The following is an 18,291-nucleotide window of genomic DNA, read 5'->3' on the forward strand; positions in this document are numbered from 1 at the left end:
AACATATGTTAAGTAGTAGCTGGTCATTTGTTTTTCTTCCCATTGAAACTAAGGCTAAAATTTGTACTTATTTGTTACAGGTCAGCAGGACTGTTAGATTCAGGAATGTTTGTGAATATTCATCAGTCTGGAATAAAAACTGAGTCAACTGTGCTGATGACACCAGATAAGGTGTGTTTAGTGCAATTAATTTAAAGCTTAAATTTTTTTAAGCTTTTAGAGTTTTTTCCTTTTCTTTTTCTCCTCCATCAATTTGATCAATTGATTTGGTCTTAAATATTCCCCATTACAAGTTGCCTTTTTTTTTTTTAACATAAATTATCAACTATTTGGTTGAAATGTTTATTGTTCCACTAGGAGAATTATAGCTTCAGTGCGAAAATGACCAACATTTAAGTCTTCCAGATTTCTTTCCTCTTGAAATAAAAGTCCTCAGACGTAGAAGTTTATACAAAGTGCAAATTCTTAATATTCCTTTCATGTTCCCCTACAGATTTTATAATGCCAGGATACTTAAAATATTTCAGGTGAAGAGAAATTCCTAGCACACCTTACTCAAAACATTGACTTGAGTCAAGAGTAGGGGTAGGATTGCAAGAGCTCTCACATTATGTATCCAAGTCATCTGAGTTCTCTTAGTGGTTTGGAGCAGCTCTTTATTGAGCAAGGGTTCTAAAGGAAAAAAAGTTTGTTTATTTAGATGGAGTGTGTAGAGTTTCTGTAGTTTTCAGAAACCCCTTATGAGAATAAACAGCAAAAATTTCTACTGAAGACTGGTATTTGAAAATAGATTTTAGGGGGCCTCTGACTAGTGTTTCTCTCAGCATATAATGTGATCTGGTTTTATATAAGCTTTAAGATTATTCATCGTATTTATGGCCAGATTTGTTAATATTTGTTGCTTGGTACTTTAAAGCACTCTCATACTTGTTCTCTGAAATCAAATTTCATCTGCCACTTACTAGCTGCGTAACCTTGGGCAAGTTATTTGATCACTCAGTGCCTCAGTTTCCTTCCTCATCTGTAAAATAGTGATAATAAGAGTGTCTACCTTACAGGTTGGGCTTTAGCATGTTGTCATTAAGTGGGGAGATTTGGCCTCTTACCATTTATTTTGGAATTACAAGATTTTACTTAGACTTGTCTGTGATTCAAGGTTAGAATGGTAGTTACAATTCATTGACATATTAACTCCTTTAGGAAAAGGAAGAAAACTAAGTTTTGTTGAGAAATTACTGTTTGCCCAGACACTGCTTTTCTATATATCTTTATATTAAATTATAGTAACAACCTTGTGTGGTAAGTTTCTGACAACTGATCCCAAAACTGTCAAGTCACAGAATGAGGTCTTTTCACATTGCTTAAGAGTCTTCAGTGGCAAAAACTTAAAAATCTAGTTAGACATGTTAGGGAATGTAAAAGAATATATAGGTGTTTGTTTTAGTTGAAAATTAAAACACCTAAAAATGCTAACTCCTTTTACTCATATATAAGAAGGCTGGCTTGGTTGTTAGGAGCATGGGCTTTCCCATCACACAGACCTACATTTCCATCCTGCCTCCACTATTTACTGCTGGAGTGCAATGGATAATTCTTCTTGTCAGTAATAGAGAAATGATTTCCATTTCACAGGGTTGTTGTGAGGATTAAATAAAATACATATATAAGTAGTAATCATGTAAGAACTTAGTAGCTGGTGGGTTTCTCAGTAAATGATTCTGGGGACCATTCATTAATTTAGGGAGAGCACCAAAATTGTTTCATTTTACTTATTCACCAAAATCAATTTCACATAAGCTAAAGAATTGATATAATAATGAAACATCAAGGAAACATATATTCTCTTAGGATAAGAACGCTAAAAACAAAAACTATAAAGGAAGAATCAAAAATACCATTAAGGGATCCTGTCAGTAGGCCATAGAAGGCAGCTGAATGGCCTCTCACTAGGTTAGGTTAGCATAATTTGAGCATTTAAAAAAGAATGACTAATGAACTGAAACACATGAAGTATATAAAAATCTATGAAGTTAAAATGATACTCAGAAATCATCTGTCACCGTTGGAGGTTGCTAGGGCATTGACTCATTGCTCTGAAAATTGATAAATAAAGGGAAGAAAAATCAAGCACTTAATCTCCCTTTCCTTTACAAATTCTATTTCTGGATCGTCAAAGAGTTAAGGAGAGAAAGTTGTTTTCATAAAAAAATTATGGGTAATTAATACATAAATAATATATGCATCATTAATAAAAATACAAGCTGAAGACAAAAGGGAAAATATGCAATGTGTAACAAAAGCCCAATATCTTAAATATGTAAAGAGATTTCTCAGCTGCACAGTACCTGCAATATCTTAAATATGTAAAGAGATTTCTCAGCTGCACAGTACCTGGTATTTAACACAGTGACTGGTAAAACTTGGCGTCCTAGGAAGTCTGTTCAATAATACATTTACCTTTTTTTCCCTCTTTTCACTAATATTAATTTTATTACACTCTGTACAACTTTATGGTTTGTATAATAAGTTTTGGAAATTATAATATCAGAATTTTAATGCTAAAAGGAACTTGAAAGGTCATCTAATTTAATATCCTCTTACAGAGGATGCAACTGACATGAGTAGATTAGCCATTAAGTGCAGTTTTTGGCTTAAAGTAACTTGTATGTAAACATTTCCTAGGAAAGGTACCTGATGTTTTTAAACTTGTATTTTCCTCAAGAAGTTTCTAAAAACCGAGAGCTCTTTGATCCTACTTTCTAGGTTTCACTTAGAGTACTTTTCTTTTGGCATTTCATAGTCTAGAATTGGATATTTCAGATTTAAAAGTTTACTGATGCCAAGTTGCAGAATTTTAATCTTTTTTTTTTTTTTCTTTTTAAGGCTGAATCATGTCAGGGAGATTTAAGTACCTTGGCCAGTGTGGTTACATCATTAGCAAATCTTGGAAAAACTAAAGATCTTTCTCAAAATAGTAATGAAATGTCTATGATCGAAAGCTTAAACAATGGTGATACATCCTCTTTGTGTGAGTTTCATCAAGAAATGCAGACCAATGGTGATGTTTCAAGGTAAGGTCTGTTTTGATCTTAATATCCTTTAGTATTTCTTGAAATATTTTTATGTTGAATACTACTTAGAGAAGTTTCAGAAAACAAGTATTTTTATTAGACTTAGAAAATTTAAGGCATAGTAGATTTTCACTGAAAAACTGCATTCAATGTAAAATGTTGTCCAGCAGGTTATGTTCTAAATAATGAGCAATAAGTGAATATTATAAGATTAGAAATGTAGTCATAAAAGTTAGGAATTTTTTTTCCCCGCTAAAGATGATAATTTGGGTCTGACATTTCAAATATTTTAGTTGCCAAATTTTATCTTCTGTGCATTTACAGTTAAACATTTGTCTTACTAGGCAGTCATGTTCATTTTCCCCACCAATTTCCAGCAACGAAAGGAGATAAAAGACTTCGTTGAATCAATTTTACACTTAGTTACACGAAATTACACTTCAGAAAACTTGCATTAGAATTGTTTTTCATTCTCTTGATGGTAATACTTAGGATGTAGAAATTAGATTTCTTCAGGCTTTTTTCGTACTCTTCATCTAAAATACTGAAGAAACTGCATATAAGTGTCTCAGTAAGTCCTTTGTTTAACATGAGATTTTAAGGAACTGTAGAAGACATATTGAAAAATATGGGGAGCTATTTTGAATAATTATTTGCTAATATTAGTTAATTATTTGCCATCCTAATCTCACATTCTTACAGTTTAGATGTAGCTATGTCACCCAAGTTTTAAAAAATTCTCTGAATTTTTAAATAAAATTAAAACCTAACTTGGTGTTGTGTAGACTACAGTAAAGTCAGCATACTTGCCCTTGTTCTTGCCCTTGTTCCTTCTAAATAACTTCTGTATGTAAAACAAATGGGCTGATATCTGGTATCAGATGTGTAACTTGTAAAAGCATACTTCATACCAAAGTATGAGGATTTTTCTCCCTCTTAATTACATAAGTTTTTTCTAAAGACTTTAATTCTCTGGTACTGCATTAGTATAATAATATGGTTTTTCATACTATACATAAGAAATTTAGTTTGTTGCTTTTGGACAGAGTCATAGATATCACTGAAATAGAGTACTCAGTGATATACCAGCGTTCTATTTTCTAATCAGATTTTTAGGCCTAAATCTTAATTCCAGAATTTTATATAGAATTTTCATTTTATTGTGGAGATTGGCCAAGCTCACAGCTTCTGATGTCTCCTTATAGGGCATTTGACACTCTTGCAAAAGCATTGAATCCTGGAGAGAGCACAGCCTGTCAGAGCTCAGTAGAGGGCATGGAAGGAAGCGTACACCTTATTGCTGGAGACTCAAGCATAAATTACATCGAAAAAGAGGGGCCACTTCTCAGCGATTCACATGTAGCTTTCAGGGTATTTCCATATATATATATATTTTTTATGACTTTTATGTTGTGTTATCCATTTTGATTTTAGTCTTCCTTGCAAAAATCAAAGTATATTTGTTGTGCTTTTAAAGTTAGAAATATCCCTGATAGAATTCAAAACAGCAGCTAAAACATATACATCTAGCTATATAAAATAATGGCTTAGTGAAACATCTTGTTTATAAATCATAATTATAATATCAACTAATGGGTTTACGTCTATGAAAGTTAGCTTTTAGAACATTTAGACATAGTTTTTTGTCGTTGTTTTGTTTGTTTTAACTGTAAGTATTGGCATTCATGATGTGTTGAATGTGCTGGTTTTCTTCAGTGCCTAGCTACTGCTACTTTAGTGTAAACCAGTATCTAAGACCCAGATATTCTGCTCTTACCATAGTAACTATGAAGAACTCCATTTATTATGTATTACCTCTATTAGCTAGCACTCAGCATTATTTTAAGAAGGTAAAATTATTTAATACATTTTAACTTTTGATTTTTAACTTTTTATACTTGAACCATTTTAGAGAAGGGTTGTTTGTAATTTTTTTGCTCCCCTAAAAATGGAAACAATACATGTAGAATATTGGAAAGTAACTTTCTAGCATTTGATTTGTCATTCAAATAATGTTCAGGCCACAGCTATAGATATACTGACCATTGAGAGCCCTATGTTAAGACTCTGCTGTTTTGAGCCCTCCATTTTAACGACTCTGTATCTTTGCTCTGCCATCTATCAGTGCTGTTAGCAAGTAGCGTGCAAAGTGAGTGAAAGTACATAGGAGATTTCAATTAGCAATGTGTAGCAGTCCTGGAATACCTGAGGGTAATTGCTCCTAACTTTACTACAGATTATAAATTTCTATGTGTTTCTTATGAAAATATCGACAATTATCAAATAAATATGTGTGTAACTGGTAGAAATACTGAACATACAATACATCTAACATTGGCTAAAACTGCGTGTGATAAAATTTATATTTGCAAAATTTGACTTACTAGAAATAGACCCATAGAAAATGCAAGGTGACTTAAATAATAATTACTGTAATTTGATATAGACAGTAAAACATATCAATGAAATCAATCTTCATGTAAAATTTTACCAAAGATAACTTATGGAAAAAATTAGAAAAGTTTTGTGTGCACTGTACAAGAAATTTTTTTTTTAAGAACATTTTTCTATGGGTGCTATAAGAACAGGCACTGGGGATAATCAGTGTCATCCTTAAAAATTCTGGTAGGAGCTATGCAAAACTGATTTTTCCCATTGCCCTTTCTTATTCTAAATAAAAGACATTCTTTTGTTTTCTGAATTTTATTTCCTGCCTGTGGATTTAAATGGGAAGGAGGGTGAAAGGCAAACAAGACAAGGAGCCGTGCAGGGGAAGAGTGTAGCGACTTCCAGAGAGCAGGAGTAGTCTCCCTCGTTTGTTGTGGATATTGGTCCTCAGAATCTTTGATTCTTTCGGATATTTGTTTTGGACAGGTGATTAGGCAACTTAGAACATTTTTTTTTTTCTGGAATTGGCTTTTTTCCATTCCGGCTTTGACCTGCGATACTCTGGGTATCCTCAGAGTCACCACTGTATAAGTTTCTTGCTCTTCTGAAAAGTACAGCTCCTTTTCTAAAAGCAGTTTAAAACTGTTTAGCAAAAGGTATTCTTTGTTGTTGTTTTGCATCTTACTTCACCTCCCTAAAATTAGTAATCTTTGGTAATTCTCCTAATTTTTCAGGCTTTTTTCCCTGCTCACTTTGGGCAGTTCTGAAAAGGTATATACTATAAAGGTATATACTATATGTATAAAGGTACATACATATATACTTATGTGTAGAAACAATTGTATCCTAATAATTACATTTAGGAGGTTTAATATCTGCTTGCCTACAATTCTCTTAAGAATTGTCTTAAGTAATATTTTAATTTACTGCTCCAGTAAACATTTCTCAAACATTTAAAAAACTATCTTGGGCCGGCCCCGTGGCTTGGTGGTTAAGTGCGCGCGCTCCGATGCTGGTGGCCCGGGTTCGGATCCCGGGCGCACACCGAGGCACCACTTCTCCGTCCATCCTGAGGCCGAGTCCCACATACAGCAACTAAAAGGATGTGCAGCTATGACATACAACTATCTACTGGGGCTTTGGGGAGAAAAAAATAAATAAAATCTTTAAAAAAAAAAAAAAAATATCTTCTCATACATGGAATTTCTGCTGTTAATTGCCCTATTATTTTGTTATTTGGCACCATTTATAAATAGGTAAAGCATTTGTGGCTAATATTAAACAAAGGCAGTTAATATTTTTTTACATTTTTACCTAACATTTCTGGAGAAATTTTATATCATTTTGATGAAAACCTTTTAATCTCTTTGGCATCATAGACACCTTTGAAAATCTGTTGAAAGCTCTATATCCATTCCCTAGAAAAATACATATGGGGAAAGCCATCTGTCTCACCCCAGAGTTAGCCACTGTTAACTGTGTGGTGTATCCCTTCTGTCCTTTATATGTGTGCACACACACTCTCTCTCTATCTTTAACATAAATTGGGTCATCTACATAATGTTTTACAGGTTTTCCCACTTAGATGTCTATGAGATGTTTTTTCTATGCCATTACATCACAGTTTATCTTACTAATTTTAATGCCTACAAGGTACTGTATAGTATGGATTATTCTTTCCCTTAGTGATAGAAATTTGGATTATTGCCAGCATTTAATTTCTCTGTTAGGAGTAGTACTACAATGGACATCCTTATATGTGTTTTTTCGCGCACATATTCAAGTATTTTTCTGGAATAGAGATTTAGAAGTGGTGTTGCTGCAAATAATCAATAACCAATCTATAGATTAGAAAGATAAGGTGAGATTTATTTGAGCTGAGGACTAGCCTGGAAGTGCAACCTCCACCAGGGAAGAAAGCACCCTGGAGAAGTGTGGTTTATAGCATGGTTGTATACTGTTTCAGAACAAAGAACGTACATCAAGCATGACAGGAATACAATTTCTTTTCGAAGACACAAGGAGATGTTTTGCTGCCGTTTAGCACATAAACAGCAGATCAACTTGACCCTGATTTTCTGGGAAGAAAAGCTTATCTTCAAAGAAGTACTAGTATTGGCATCAGAGGGAGACATTTCATCCCTATCTCTAAAGAGTGCATTCTTTGCTTTGGGATAATGTTTGAAGCAGATGTACAATGAATGTTTGGCAGGCCGTAAGTCAGGCTGCTCTGAGAAAAACAAGTTTTAGCCTGAATCAAGTTTAAACCAGAAGGGCTTCCCCATATACCTCAATAAGTGAAAACTTCTTATTCTTACGATTTTCATCAGTGGCATTATTAGATCACAGGATGTATTCAGTTTTAAAATTTTGATAGATGCAACCAAATTGCCCTCCAGCTTACCCACCCTCAGTAGTATGTGAGTACTTGTTTCCCTATATCATCACCTATACTTGATATTATTGATCATTTCAATAATTTTAAAATAGAAAAAATGTTTCTTTTGAGTGAAATTATATTACATTTATAGCAATAAAAGTTCTCTTTAACAAGATTTTCAAAAATACTTTTAGCAGATTTTGATATAGGATATTTATTTTCAACAGTGGTCACACATTTAAAATAACTGTTACCTAAGGTCAGCAGTACAAATTCACAGCCTGTGAGTATTATAGCCACAGACACATTTTCTTTAACCTGTGGATTAAATGAGGAGATTTCACACAGAACCTGCTCTTTGAAAAATTGAAAAAGCAGGCAATACCGAGCCCAAATTCCCATATGTTTTCAGTGTGTTGAATTCAAGTCACAGCTGTGCCTTTTATCTGGGACTGTGCACTTCCCAGGTGGCACCAGCAGGCCCACTTCCCTCGTCACTCTCCTGACCCTCTAAGCATTTGAATTTGTTAACCCCATAGCCTAAATGAAAGCAACATTTAACATACAGGATTGCTCCTTAACGTGAATTTGTGGTATACCATTGTGAATAAAGGAAGGGAAGAAAGGAAAAAACGTATTGTGAGACCAAGACAGAAAGTAACTTTTAAAAACACAACCAGAGAATATCATGGTTGGTATTTATTAAGTGAAATTCTGCTTGTCTGAGTATTTCTTTGTTAGCAGCTATGATTTACTTATTGTAAATCCTATTTTTAGCTGTAAAATCCAGTGACTTGGATTAGATTACTGGATTTGCCTTTTGGTGAATATATTAGGCTCTTACTTGATATATTATTTTCACATTTAACTTTTTCAAAGACACAATAATTTAGAACTGTCCGTCATAAGATAATTTACCTCAGTCTCTGTTCACCCTAGCTCACCATGCCTTCTCCTATGCCTGAGTACCTGAATGTGCACTACATTGGAGAGTCTGCCTCCAGACTGCTGTTCTTATCGATGCACTGGGCACTTTCGATTCCTTCCTTTCAGGCTCTAGGGTAAGTGTTTTGAAGTCCTAAATATAAATGTGATTTTGTAGCACAAATGTACATTAAAGAACTTTTATTTTATAAAGGTTTGCAATAAAGGAAAAAAAATGGTGTAACATTATAACTTGAAGTTTTGTCATTTATTTGACAAATTATGGCAGCTAGTATTTTCTATATATTATTTTTATGTGGAAGAGTATCCATATTTGATAATTTGAGTAAGTTAACAATTCAAATGGAATATATGCAGCGGAGCTCATAAATCATGGGCAGCATTTTTAATAGGCCATCTTTGATTGACTTAAAGATAGGGAGGCTGTAGGGATGTCCTAGGCTGCTTGTTTCCCTCCCACCACCACTGTTTCTGTGTTCATCTCAGGCATGTTAATAAGGAGCTGAAACTTGCATACAGTGAATATGTTTAAAAATAGAAATAATTGTTTTCCAATCATGTGGTTGCCAAAAAGGAGGGGAGAGGAAATGGAAGCCCCACGGTACCACTATGATAATTTAGAAGTTTGGTCCTACCACTAAAGAGCACATCTGTATTCTGTTCTGAAGTAATCAGATGATAATGGAAAATGGTCTACTGTAAGAAACCCATGCTTTACCTAAAGATTGCCCAATTTATTTAGATTGCTTTCAAGTCACTGGTATGAAGAGGCAAAGAGACCAGGGAAAAGGTTAAGCCCACAGTTAGAAAAGTATTATTATAGCTACAGGACTGTACTCACTGGTATGATTTCATGAACAATTCACTTTTATATCCTGTACATGTGTTTTCCCATTTGCCAAATAGGATTAATAACTGCCCATTCTTTATCCTTAGAGAATATTTTGAATATAACAAAGAAACATATCTGAATTGTGACTTTTGAAGGCATACATTGGGCCAGCCCTGTGGCGTAGTGGTTAAGCGCGCACGCTCCGCTGCTGGTGGCCTGGGTTCAGATCCTGGGCGCGCATTGACACACCGCTTGTCAGGCCATGCTGTGACGGCGTCCCACATAAAGCGGAGGAAGATGGGCACGGATGTTAGCTCAGGGCCAGTCTTCCTCAGCAAAAAGAGGAGGATTGGCATGGATGTTAGTTCAGGGCTGATCTTCCTCACCAAAAAAAAAAAAAAAAAAGAAGAAGGCACACATAGAATCTTACTATAATTTGGTTTATTAATCAGTGTTGGATATACCATGCATTAAATCGTGTACTTAAATAATACAGTTACATAGACTAAAAGCCTGATTTAGAATGGTTAAACTTTAAAACGATTGTTAGCTCTTTCTCAAAATAACATTTAACTTTCAGAATTTCTCCAGTCTGTTTTTTTAAGAAAAAATTAAAATACAATGTAAATTTACATATTAGCAGTTTTTAATTAGCTGTTAAGCTTTAAGTGTAGTTCTCTAAGCTTATAACTGGCATACTTATGCCTTGAAAAGTCAGTTGATGATATTTTTCGTAATAGGCTAACAATTATTATAGTAAAACAACAAAAGAAAGGATTTTTAGGGAATGATTTGAATTCCTTGAATTATTTATGACACCGTTGACCTTAAATACTTCTGTTAAATTAATTGTGATTATCCTGTGGAAATAATCCAAATGTTGAAGAAACCAAAAATAAAACCTGAGGTTTCTGGTTATAATATAATTTTATAGTGGCAGCCACATTTCCTCATGGTCTGTGTTGAAAATTGGTTTCAATGTAACAGCCACAGGATTCTTTGCAATCAGAATTAACCATTGATGTAGCATTCAAGGCCATTAATTGCTACATAAACTCTTATTTATTATCCCTCTCTAGATAATTTATGGTTTAAATTAATCAGATGTATGAGGACTAAGTAATAATGATGGAAAATTCTGTTATGTGGTAATAAAAGTCTCGAAGAAACTAGCATTGGTTGCATTTTTATCTCTAGGTACAAGACTTGGAAACAAAGCCCTAATTTTGCAGAGAGAAACAGATAAGCAACATAAATCATTTTCTAAAAGTTGAGTTTGTTTTGATCACTTACTTTAATGGAGGGGAACAGTAGCTTAAAGAATCTTTTTTTGTGTATGTGAGGAGGACCAGGCCTGAGCTAACATCCAATGCCAGTCCTCCTCTTTTTTTTTTTGCCTGAGGAAGACTGGCCCTGGGCTAACATCCGTGCCCATCTTCCTCTACTTTATATGGGATGCCGCCACAGCAGGGCTTAACAAGCGGTGTGTAGGTGCGCGCCTGGGATCTGAACTGGCCATTCCCGGGCTGCTGCAGTGGAGCGTGTGCACTTAACCGCTTGCACCATGGGGCCAGCCTCTTAAAGAATCCCGCCCTCCCAAAGCCCCAGTAGATAGTTGTATGTCATAGATGCACATCCTTCTAGTTGCTGTACGTGGGACGCGGCCTCAGCGTGGCCGGAGAAGCGGTGCGTCAGTGCGCGCCTGGGATCCGAACCTGGGCCGCCAGCAGCGGAGCGCGCAAACTTAACCACTAAGCCACGGGGCTGGCCCGCCCTTAAAGAATCTTAAACAGTGGTTGGCTAATGCTATTTGTATTTTACAAGGCTTCTGTGTTTTACAAGGATATTGCTTTTCTGTTTAACATTTGTAGTTTCAGTACTTACAGGAATTCAGTTGTTTTTCAGTTTTACCTGCATACTTTAGGTAAGTGACTGCACAGTAGTAAATTCAGTTAGGGGCACTTGGCGTGATTTGTCTGGAGTAAGGGCAGCAGTCCTCCCTACGTAGATTCTTATAGAAGGTCCAAGCCAGGGGGCCAGCCCAGTGGCGTAGTGGTTAAGTTTGCACGCTCCGCTTCGGCGGCCCAGGGTTCATGGGTTCAAATCCCGGGCATGGACCTACACAGCACTGATCAAGCCATGCTGTGGCAGTGTCCCACATAATAGAGGAGGAGGGGCACAGATGTTAGCTTAGGGCCAATCTTCACCAAAAAAAAAAAAAAAAAAGGTTCCTAGCCACCACCATTTGCTACAGGAGACTTTGTTGGTTAATTTGAGAAACTTTCCATTAAATGCTAAGCTTGAAAGTTGGATCTTCTAAAATTTCACTAAAACAAAATAATGTTTACTCTAACTGTGGGTTTGAAACCAGCTCTATTGCTGTATCACTGACTATTTTTCCCTAAGGGCCATACCTTCATTTCAAATAGATGCTGCCAGGTAAGGTATAATGCCTTGGGTTTATTTGTGTAGAAGCCAAATGGTTAGGTTATCCCCAAGTATAGGTGACCTCAAAAGTCATATTCTCTTATGGAAATAAATAGTATAGTGGCCGGCCTGGTGGCATAGTAGTTAAGTTTGCACTCTCCACTTTGGCGGCCTGGGGTTCACAGGTTTGGATCCCGGGCACAGACCTACGCACCGCTCATCAAGCCATGCTGTGGCAGGCGCCCCACAGAGTAAATAGGGGAAGATGGACACAGATGTTAGCTCAGGGTCAATCTTCCTCACCACATAAATAAATAAATAAAGTAAGTAAGTAAATACATACATACATACATACAATGATCTGATCTCTAATTATGAATAGTACATACGTATTTAATAAACATTGACAATATAGTACAGCAGTTAGAAATACCTATACCTATTTCTAAAAGAAATTGACATATTTGCTGTTATGCAACTTAATGTTTTATTTATTAACACTTGCATTGCTTTCAGCGTACTTGACTGATACTTTGATTACCTCCTCTGCCTAGCTCCTTTTACTTCTCAAAGGAAAGATATTTTGAAAATAGATAGTATAATGTGACTGCAGTAGTCATTTGTGTGTTTGTTTTCCTTAACAAGACAAAACTGGTATCACACATGCCCTTACCATCACAAAACATTAGCCTTAAATGGGGAGTCTCTAGCGAGAAATTTGACTTTAGCATTTTACTTGCTAAAATTTGTAATGATTTTTAAAAGAGAATAGACTTGAACACTTGGGTTGAAATTCTGGATTTATTCGTCTTCTAGCTTTGTTACTTAATTGAGGCTTCATTCCCACGTCTGTAAATTAGGAGCAGAAATGCTTCCTTGCGGGCTCTGCTACTTAGATGAGATGATGAATGTAAATTTATCTAACTCAGCGCTGCTACAAAGTAGATAATAAATGCTCATTTTCATTTATTCTCTTAGGAACCTTCTTTTTAAAGGAGACTTGCTGGGTTTTTTTCCTAATGAACTTTTAAAAAACATATTTGAAGAACATAACTAGCTATACTCAAAGATCTTTTGTTTCTATTTTGGATAAAAATATAAATAGATATCTTTGTATAACTGATCTCTACATTTAGCTCTTTCACTTTTCCTCTGGAAACAAAATAATATGGTAGTTGATTTCTCAATTGCCAATTTTTATTTTTTTCCTTTGGAAGTGTTCGTAACCATTTTGATGTTCCTCATCCTTTGCACGGATACCCGTTAACCTTTTCTCTGAGTCTCCCCCAACAATGGCAGAGTACTTTGTTACTATGAGGTGTAGCACATGCCGGTAAGAGCTCTGGCTTTTTTCTGTCAGTTGGCTCTGTTCTTTTTCCTGTCCTGTGTTCACTAGTTAATTACCTTCATTAGCTGTTTCTTCTTTAAAACTTCAGAATCTGAGGTTAAGGTGAAAACTGAATTCCTTCAAACTTGAAGCATCATGTTTACTTTTAACCTTTTCCTCATGTTTGTAGAATTTTAAAGTAATACTGAAGTATAGAAATATAAAGTAAAACCTCTCTCTCCAAAGGTAACTGTCCCCACTGTTAGCAGGTTGTTGTTCTACCAGATCTCTTCCATGCTATATTTAACAATCAAATACACACACACATCTTATCTTTGTCTTTCTTGATACGCTTATATGATGGACTTCTTTCTATGTCAGCACATATACATTTACCGTATTCTCCTTGTATTCCATTTAATGGGTTTATTATAATTTACTTACTCATCCCTTATTAGTAGACATTTGGGTTGTGGCTAGTTTTCTGTGTTATTATATCCAATGCTACAATAAGCATTGTAACATTGTATATGTATTTTTCACTACTTGTGTTAGTATTTCTATAAATAGGTTCTTACAAGTGGAATTGCTGAGTCTAAGAGGGTGTACATTCTAGTTTTTTGATAAGTGCCACCAAATTCTCCTCCAAAAATATGTTGAGGGCCGGCCCGGTGGCGCAGGCGGTTAAGTGCACGCGCTCTGCTGCAGCAGCCCAGGATTCGCCGGTTCGGATCCCGGGCGTGCACCGACACACTGCTTGGCAAGCCCTGCTGTGGCGGCGTCCCATATAAAGTAGAGGAAGATGGGCACGGAAGTTAGCCCAGGGCCAGTCTTACTCACCAAAAAAAAAAAAAGAGGAAGATTGGCAGATGTTAGCACAGGGCTGATCTTCCTCACACACACACACAAAAAAAATATGTTGAGCCAGTTTTCACTCACAGTGTGTGAGAATAAATGCTTATTTCCTCATATCCTCCTCCATTCTGGATTTTATCCATTTTTTCTGATAAACGAAAATAGTGTCTGTTATCTTTTTTTTGTTGTTTGAGATTGAAATTTTAATCTTTTTTTATATGGTGATTTTGAAGTACTGATTTTCTTTTCATTTAAACTTTACTTTCAAATAGATTCTGACAGCCTATTTCTTATGGCAAGTAATTCCTCTCAGATACTGAATGGAAAAGAGAGCTCTGCCTGGAGTTAAAATTTCACCTGAATAATTCCCAGTGAGAAAAACTACTTTTGGTAACTCTCAGTTGGCAGTATTAGCTTTTGTTTGAGTATATTCAATTCTTTTTTTTCCCCCATTATTTTATGGAGGTCATATTGGTTTATAACATTGTGTGATTTCAGGTGTACATTATTATGTATCAGTTTCTGTATAGACTACATTGTGCTCACCACCAATAGTCTAATTTTTATCCATCACCATACATATGTGCCCCTTTACCCCTTTCACCCACCAACCCCCAACCCCCTGACCTTCTGGTAACCGCTAATCTGTTTTCTTTATCCACATGGGAGTGAAATCATACAGTTTGTCTTTCTCTGGCTTATTTTGCTTAACATCATCCTCACCGTCCATCCATGCTGTTACAAATGGGATGATTTTGTGTTTTTTTATAACGGAGTAGTAGCCCATTGTATATATTTACCACATCTTCTTTATCCATTCATCCACTGATGGACACTTCGGTTGCTTCCATGTCTTTGCTATTGTGGATAATGCAGCAGTGAACATAGGGGTGCATAAATCCCTTTGAATTGTTGATTTCATGTTCTTTGGATAAAATACCCTGTAGTGGGATAGCTGGATCGTATGGTATTTCTATTTTTAATTTTATGAGAAGTCTCCATACTGTTTTCCATAGTGGCTGTGCCAGTTTGCATTCTCACCAGCAGTGTATGAGGGTTCCCTTTTCTTCACATCCTCTCTAACATTTGTTATTTTTTGTCTTGTTAATTATAGCCATTCTGACAGGTGTCAGGTGATATTTCATTGTAGTTTTGATTTGCATTTCCCTAATAATTAGTGATGTTGAACATCTTTTCATGTGCCTGTTGGCCATCTATATGTCTTCTTTGGAAAAATGTCTATTCATATCTTCTGCCCATTTTTTGATCGGGTTGTTTGTTTTGTTGTTGTTGAGTTGTATGAGTTCTTTATATATTTTGGAAATTAAACCCTTGTCGGCTATATGATTTGCAAATATTTTCTCCCAGTTGATGGCTTATCTTTTTGTTTTGTTGTTGGTTTCCTTTGCCTTGCAGAAGCTTTTTAGTTTGATGTAGTCCCATTTGTTAAATTTTTCTTTTGTTTCCCTTGCCTGAGTAGACATGGTATTCACAAACATGCTGCTAAGACTGATGTCAAAGAATGTACTACCTATATTTTCTTCTAGGAGTTTTATAGTTTCAGGTCTTACATTCAGGTCTTTAAGCCATTTTGAGTTAATTTTTGTGTATGATGTAAGGTAATGGTCTTTCATTTGTTTGCATGTGGCTGTCCAGTTTTCCCAATACCATTTATTGAAGAGACTTTCCTTTCTCCTTTCTCTTGTATGTTCTTGGCTCCTTTGTCAGAGGTTAGCTGTCCATAGATTGTGGTTTTATTTCTGGGCTTTCAATTTTGTTCCATTGATCTGTGTGTCTGATTTTGTGCCAGTACCATGCTGTTTTCATTGCTGTAGCTTTGTAGTGTATTTTGATGTCAGGGATTGTGATGCCTCCAGCTTTGTTCTTTTTTCTCAGGATTGCTTTGGCTACTTGGGCTCTTTTGTTCTTCCCTATAAATTTTAGGATTCTTGTTCTATTTCTGTGAAGAATGTCTTTGGGATTCTGATTAGAATTGCATTGAATCTGTAGATTGCTTTCGTTAATATGGACATTTTAACTATGTTTATTCTTCTAATCCATGAGCACGGAATACCTTTCCATTTCTTTGTCGTCTTTGATTTCTTTCAATAATGTCTTATAGTTTTCATTGTATAGATCTTTCACCTTCTTGGTTAAATTTATTCCTAGATATTTCATTCTTTTTGTTGCGATTGTAAGTGGGATTGTGTTCTCAACTTCCCTTTCTGCTAGTTCGTTATTAGTGTGTAGAAATGCAACTGATTTTTGTAAGTTGATGTTGTACCCTGCAACTTTGCTGTGGTTGTTGATTATTTCCAGTAGTTTTCTGGAGGATTCTTTAGGGTTTTCTGTATATAGAATCATGTCGTCTGCAAACAGCAAGAGTTTCCAATTCTTCATTTCCAATTTGGATACTTTTTATGTTTCTTGCCTAATTGCTCTGGCCAAAACCTCCTGTGTTGAATAGGAGTGGCAGGAGTGGACACCCTTGTCTTGTTCCTGTTCTCAGAGGGCTGGCTTTCAGTTTTTCACCGTTAAGTATGGTTTTGGCTGTGGGTTTGTCATGTATGGTCTTTATTTTGTTGAAGTACTTTCCTTCTATACCCATTTTATTGAGTTTATATCATAAATGTATATTGGATCTCGTCAACTGCTTTCTCTGCAACTATTGAGATGATCATGTGGGTTTATTCCTCATTTTGTTAATGTGGTATATCACATTGATTGATTTGTGAATGTTGAACCATCCCTGTGTCCCTGTATAAATCCCTCTTGATCATGTGTATGATCCTTTTAATGTATTTTAATGTATTTGGTTTGCCAATATTTTTTTGAGCGTTTTTGCATCTATGTTCATCAGCGATATTGGCCTATAAATTTTCCTTCTTTGTGTTGTCCTTGCCTGGTTTTGGTATCAGGGTGATGTTGGCCTCATAGAATGAGTTAGGAAGCATTCCATCTTCTTCAATTTTTCAGAATAGTTTGAGAAGGATGGGTATTAAATCTTTGAATGTTTGGTAAAATTCTCCAGAGAAGCCATCTGGTCCTGGACTTTAGTTTTTTGGGAGGTTTTTGATTACTGTTTCCAATTCTTTACTTGTGATTGGTCTATTAAGATTCTCCATTTCTTCTTGGTTAGTTTTAGCAGGTTGTATGAGTCTAAGAATTTATCCATTTCTTCTAGGTAGTCCCATTTGTTGGCATATAGTTTTTCGTAGTATTCTCTTATAATCCTTTGTATTTCTGTGGTATCCATTGTAATTTTATTTATTTGAGGGTTCTCTCTTTTTTTCTTAGTGAGTATGGCTAAGGGTTTGTCCAATTTGTTTCCCTCCTCAGAGAACTTACCTTCTCAGAGAATTGGCTCTTGGTTTTATTGATCATTTCTATTGTTTTTTTAGTCTATTTCACTTATTTCTGCTCTAATTTTTATTATTTCCCTCCTGCTGACTTTGGGCTTTGTTTGTTCTTCTTTTTCTAGTTCTGTTAGGTGTAGTTTAAGATTACTTATTTCAGGTTTTACTTGTTTTTTACAGGTGTGTCTGTATTGCTATAAATTTCCCTCTTAGAACCACTTTTGCTGCATCCATAAGAGTTGGTATGTTGTATTTTCATTTTCGTTTGTTACCAGATATTTTTTATTTCTCCTTTGTTTTTTTTCTTGATCCAGCGGTTGTTCAGTAGCATGTTGTTTAGTCTCCACATATTTGTGACTTTCCCAGCTTTTTTCTTGTAGTTGATTTCTAGTTTCATAGCTCTGTGGTCAGAAAAGATGCTTGATATGATTTCTGTCTTCTTAAATTTATTGACGCTTGCCTTGTTTCCCAACATATGCTCTATCTTTGAGAATGTCCCGTGTACATTTGAAAAGAATGTGTATTCTGCTGTTTTGGGATGGAATGTTCTATATATATACCTATTAAGTCCATCTGCTCAAGTGTTTCATTTAAACCCACTGTTTCCTTGTTGACTTTCTGTCTGGATGATCTATCCATTGATGTATGTAGGGCGTTGAGGTCCCCTATTGTTATTGTGTTGCTGTCAATTTCTCTCTTTAGGTCTGTTT

At 35.5% G+C, this 18,291-nt stretch overlaps 1 protein-coding gene across 2 annotated transcripts in view; it reads left to right on the forward strand.

The window, feature by feature from the left end:
* The window catches only part of NR2C1 (nuclear receptor subfamily 2 group C member 1), a 52,754-nt gene that overhangs the window by 21,366 nt on the left and 13,097 nt on the right, over positions 1 to 18,291 (forward strand). For both annotated transcript variants that reach the window (XM_058568639.1, XM_058568640.1), the window contains exons 7-10: positions 81 to 171; positions 2,884 to 3,071; positions 4,277 to 4,442; positions 8,779 to 8,900. In XM_058568639.1, the coding sequence (XP_058424622.1) occupies positions 81 to 171; positions 2,884 to 3,071; positions 4,277 to 4,442; positions 8,779 to 8,900 (567 nt within the window). The remainder of the gene's footprint in view (positions 1 to 80; positions 172 to 2,883; positions 3,072 to 4,276; positions 4,443 to 8,778; positions 8,901 to 18,291) is intronic.

This window comes from Diceros bicornis, chromosome 25 (genome assembly GCF_020826845.1).
Source record: "Diceros bicornis minor isolate mBicDic1 chromosome 25, mDicBic1.mat.cur, whole genome shotgun sequence".
Classification (NCBI taxonomy): Eukaryota; Metazoa; Chordata; class Mammalia; order Perissodactyla; family Rhinocerotidae; genus Diceros; species Diceros bicornis.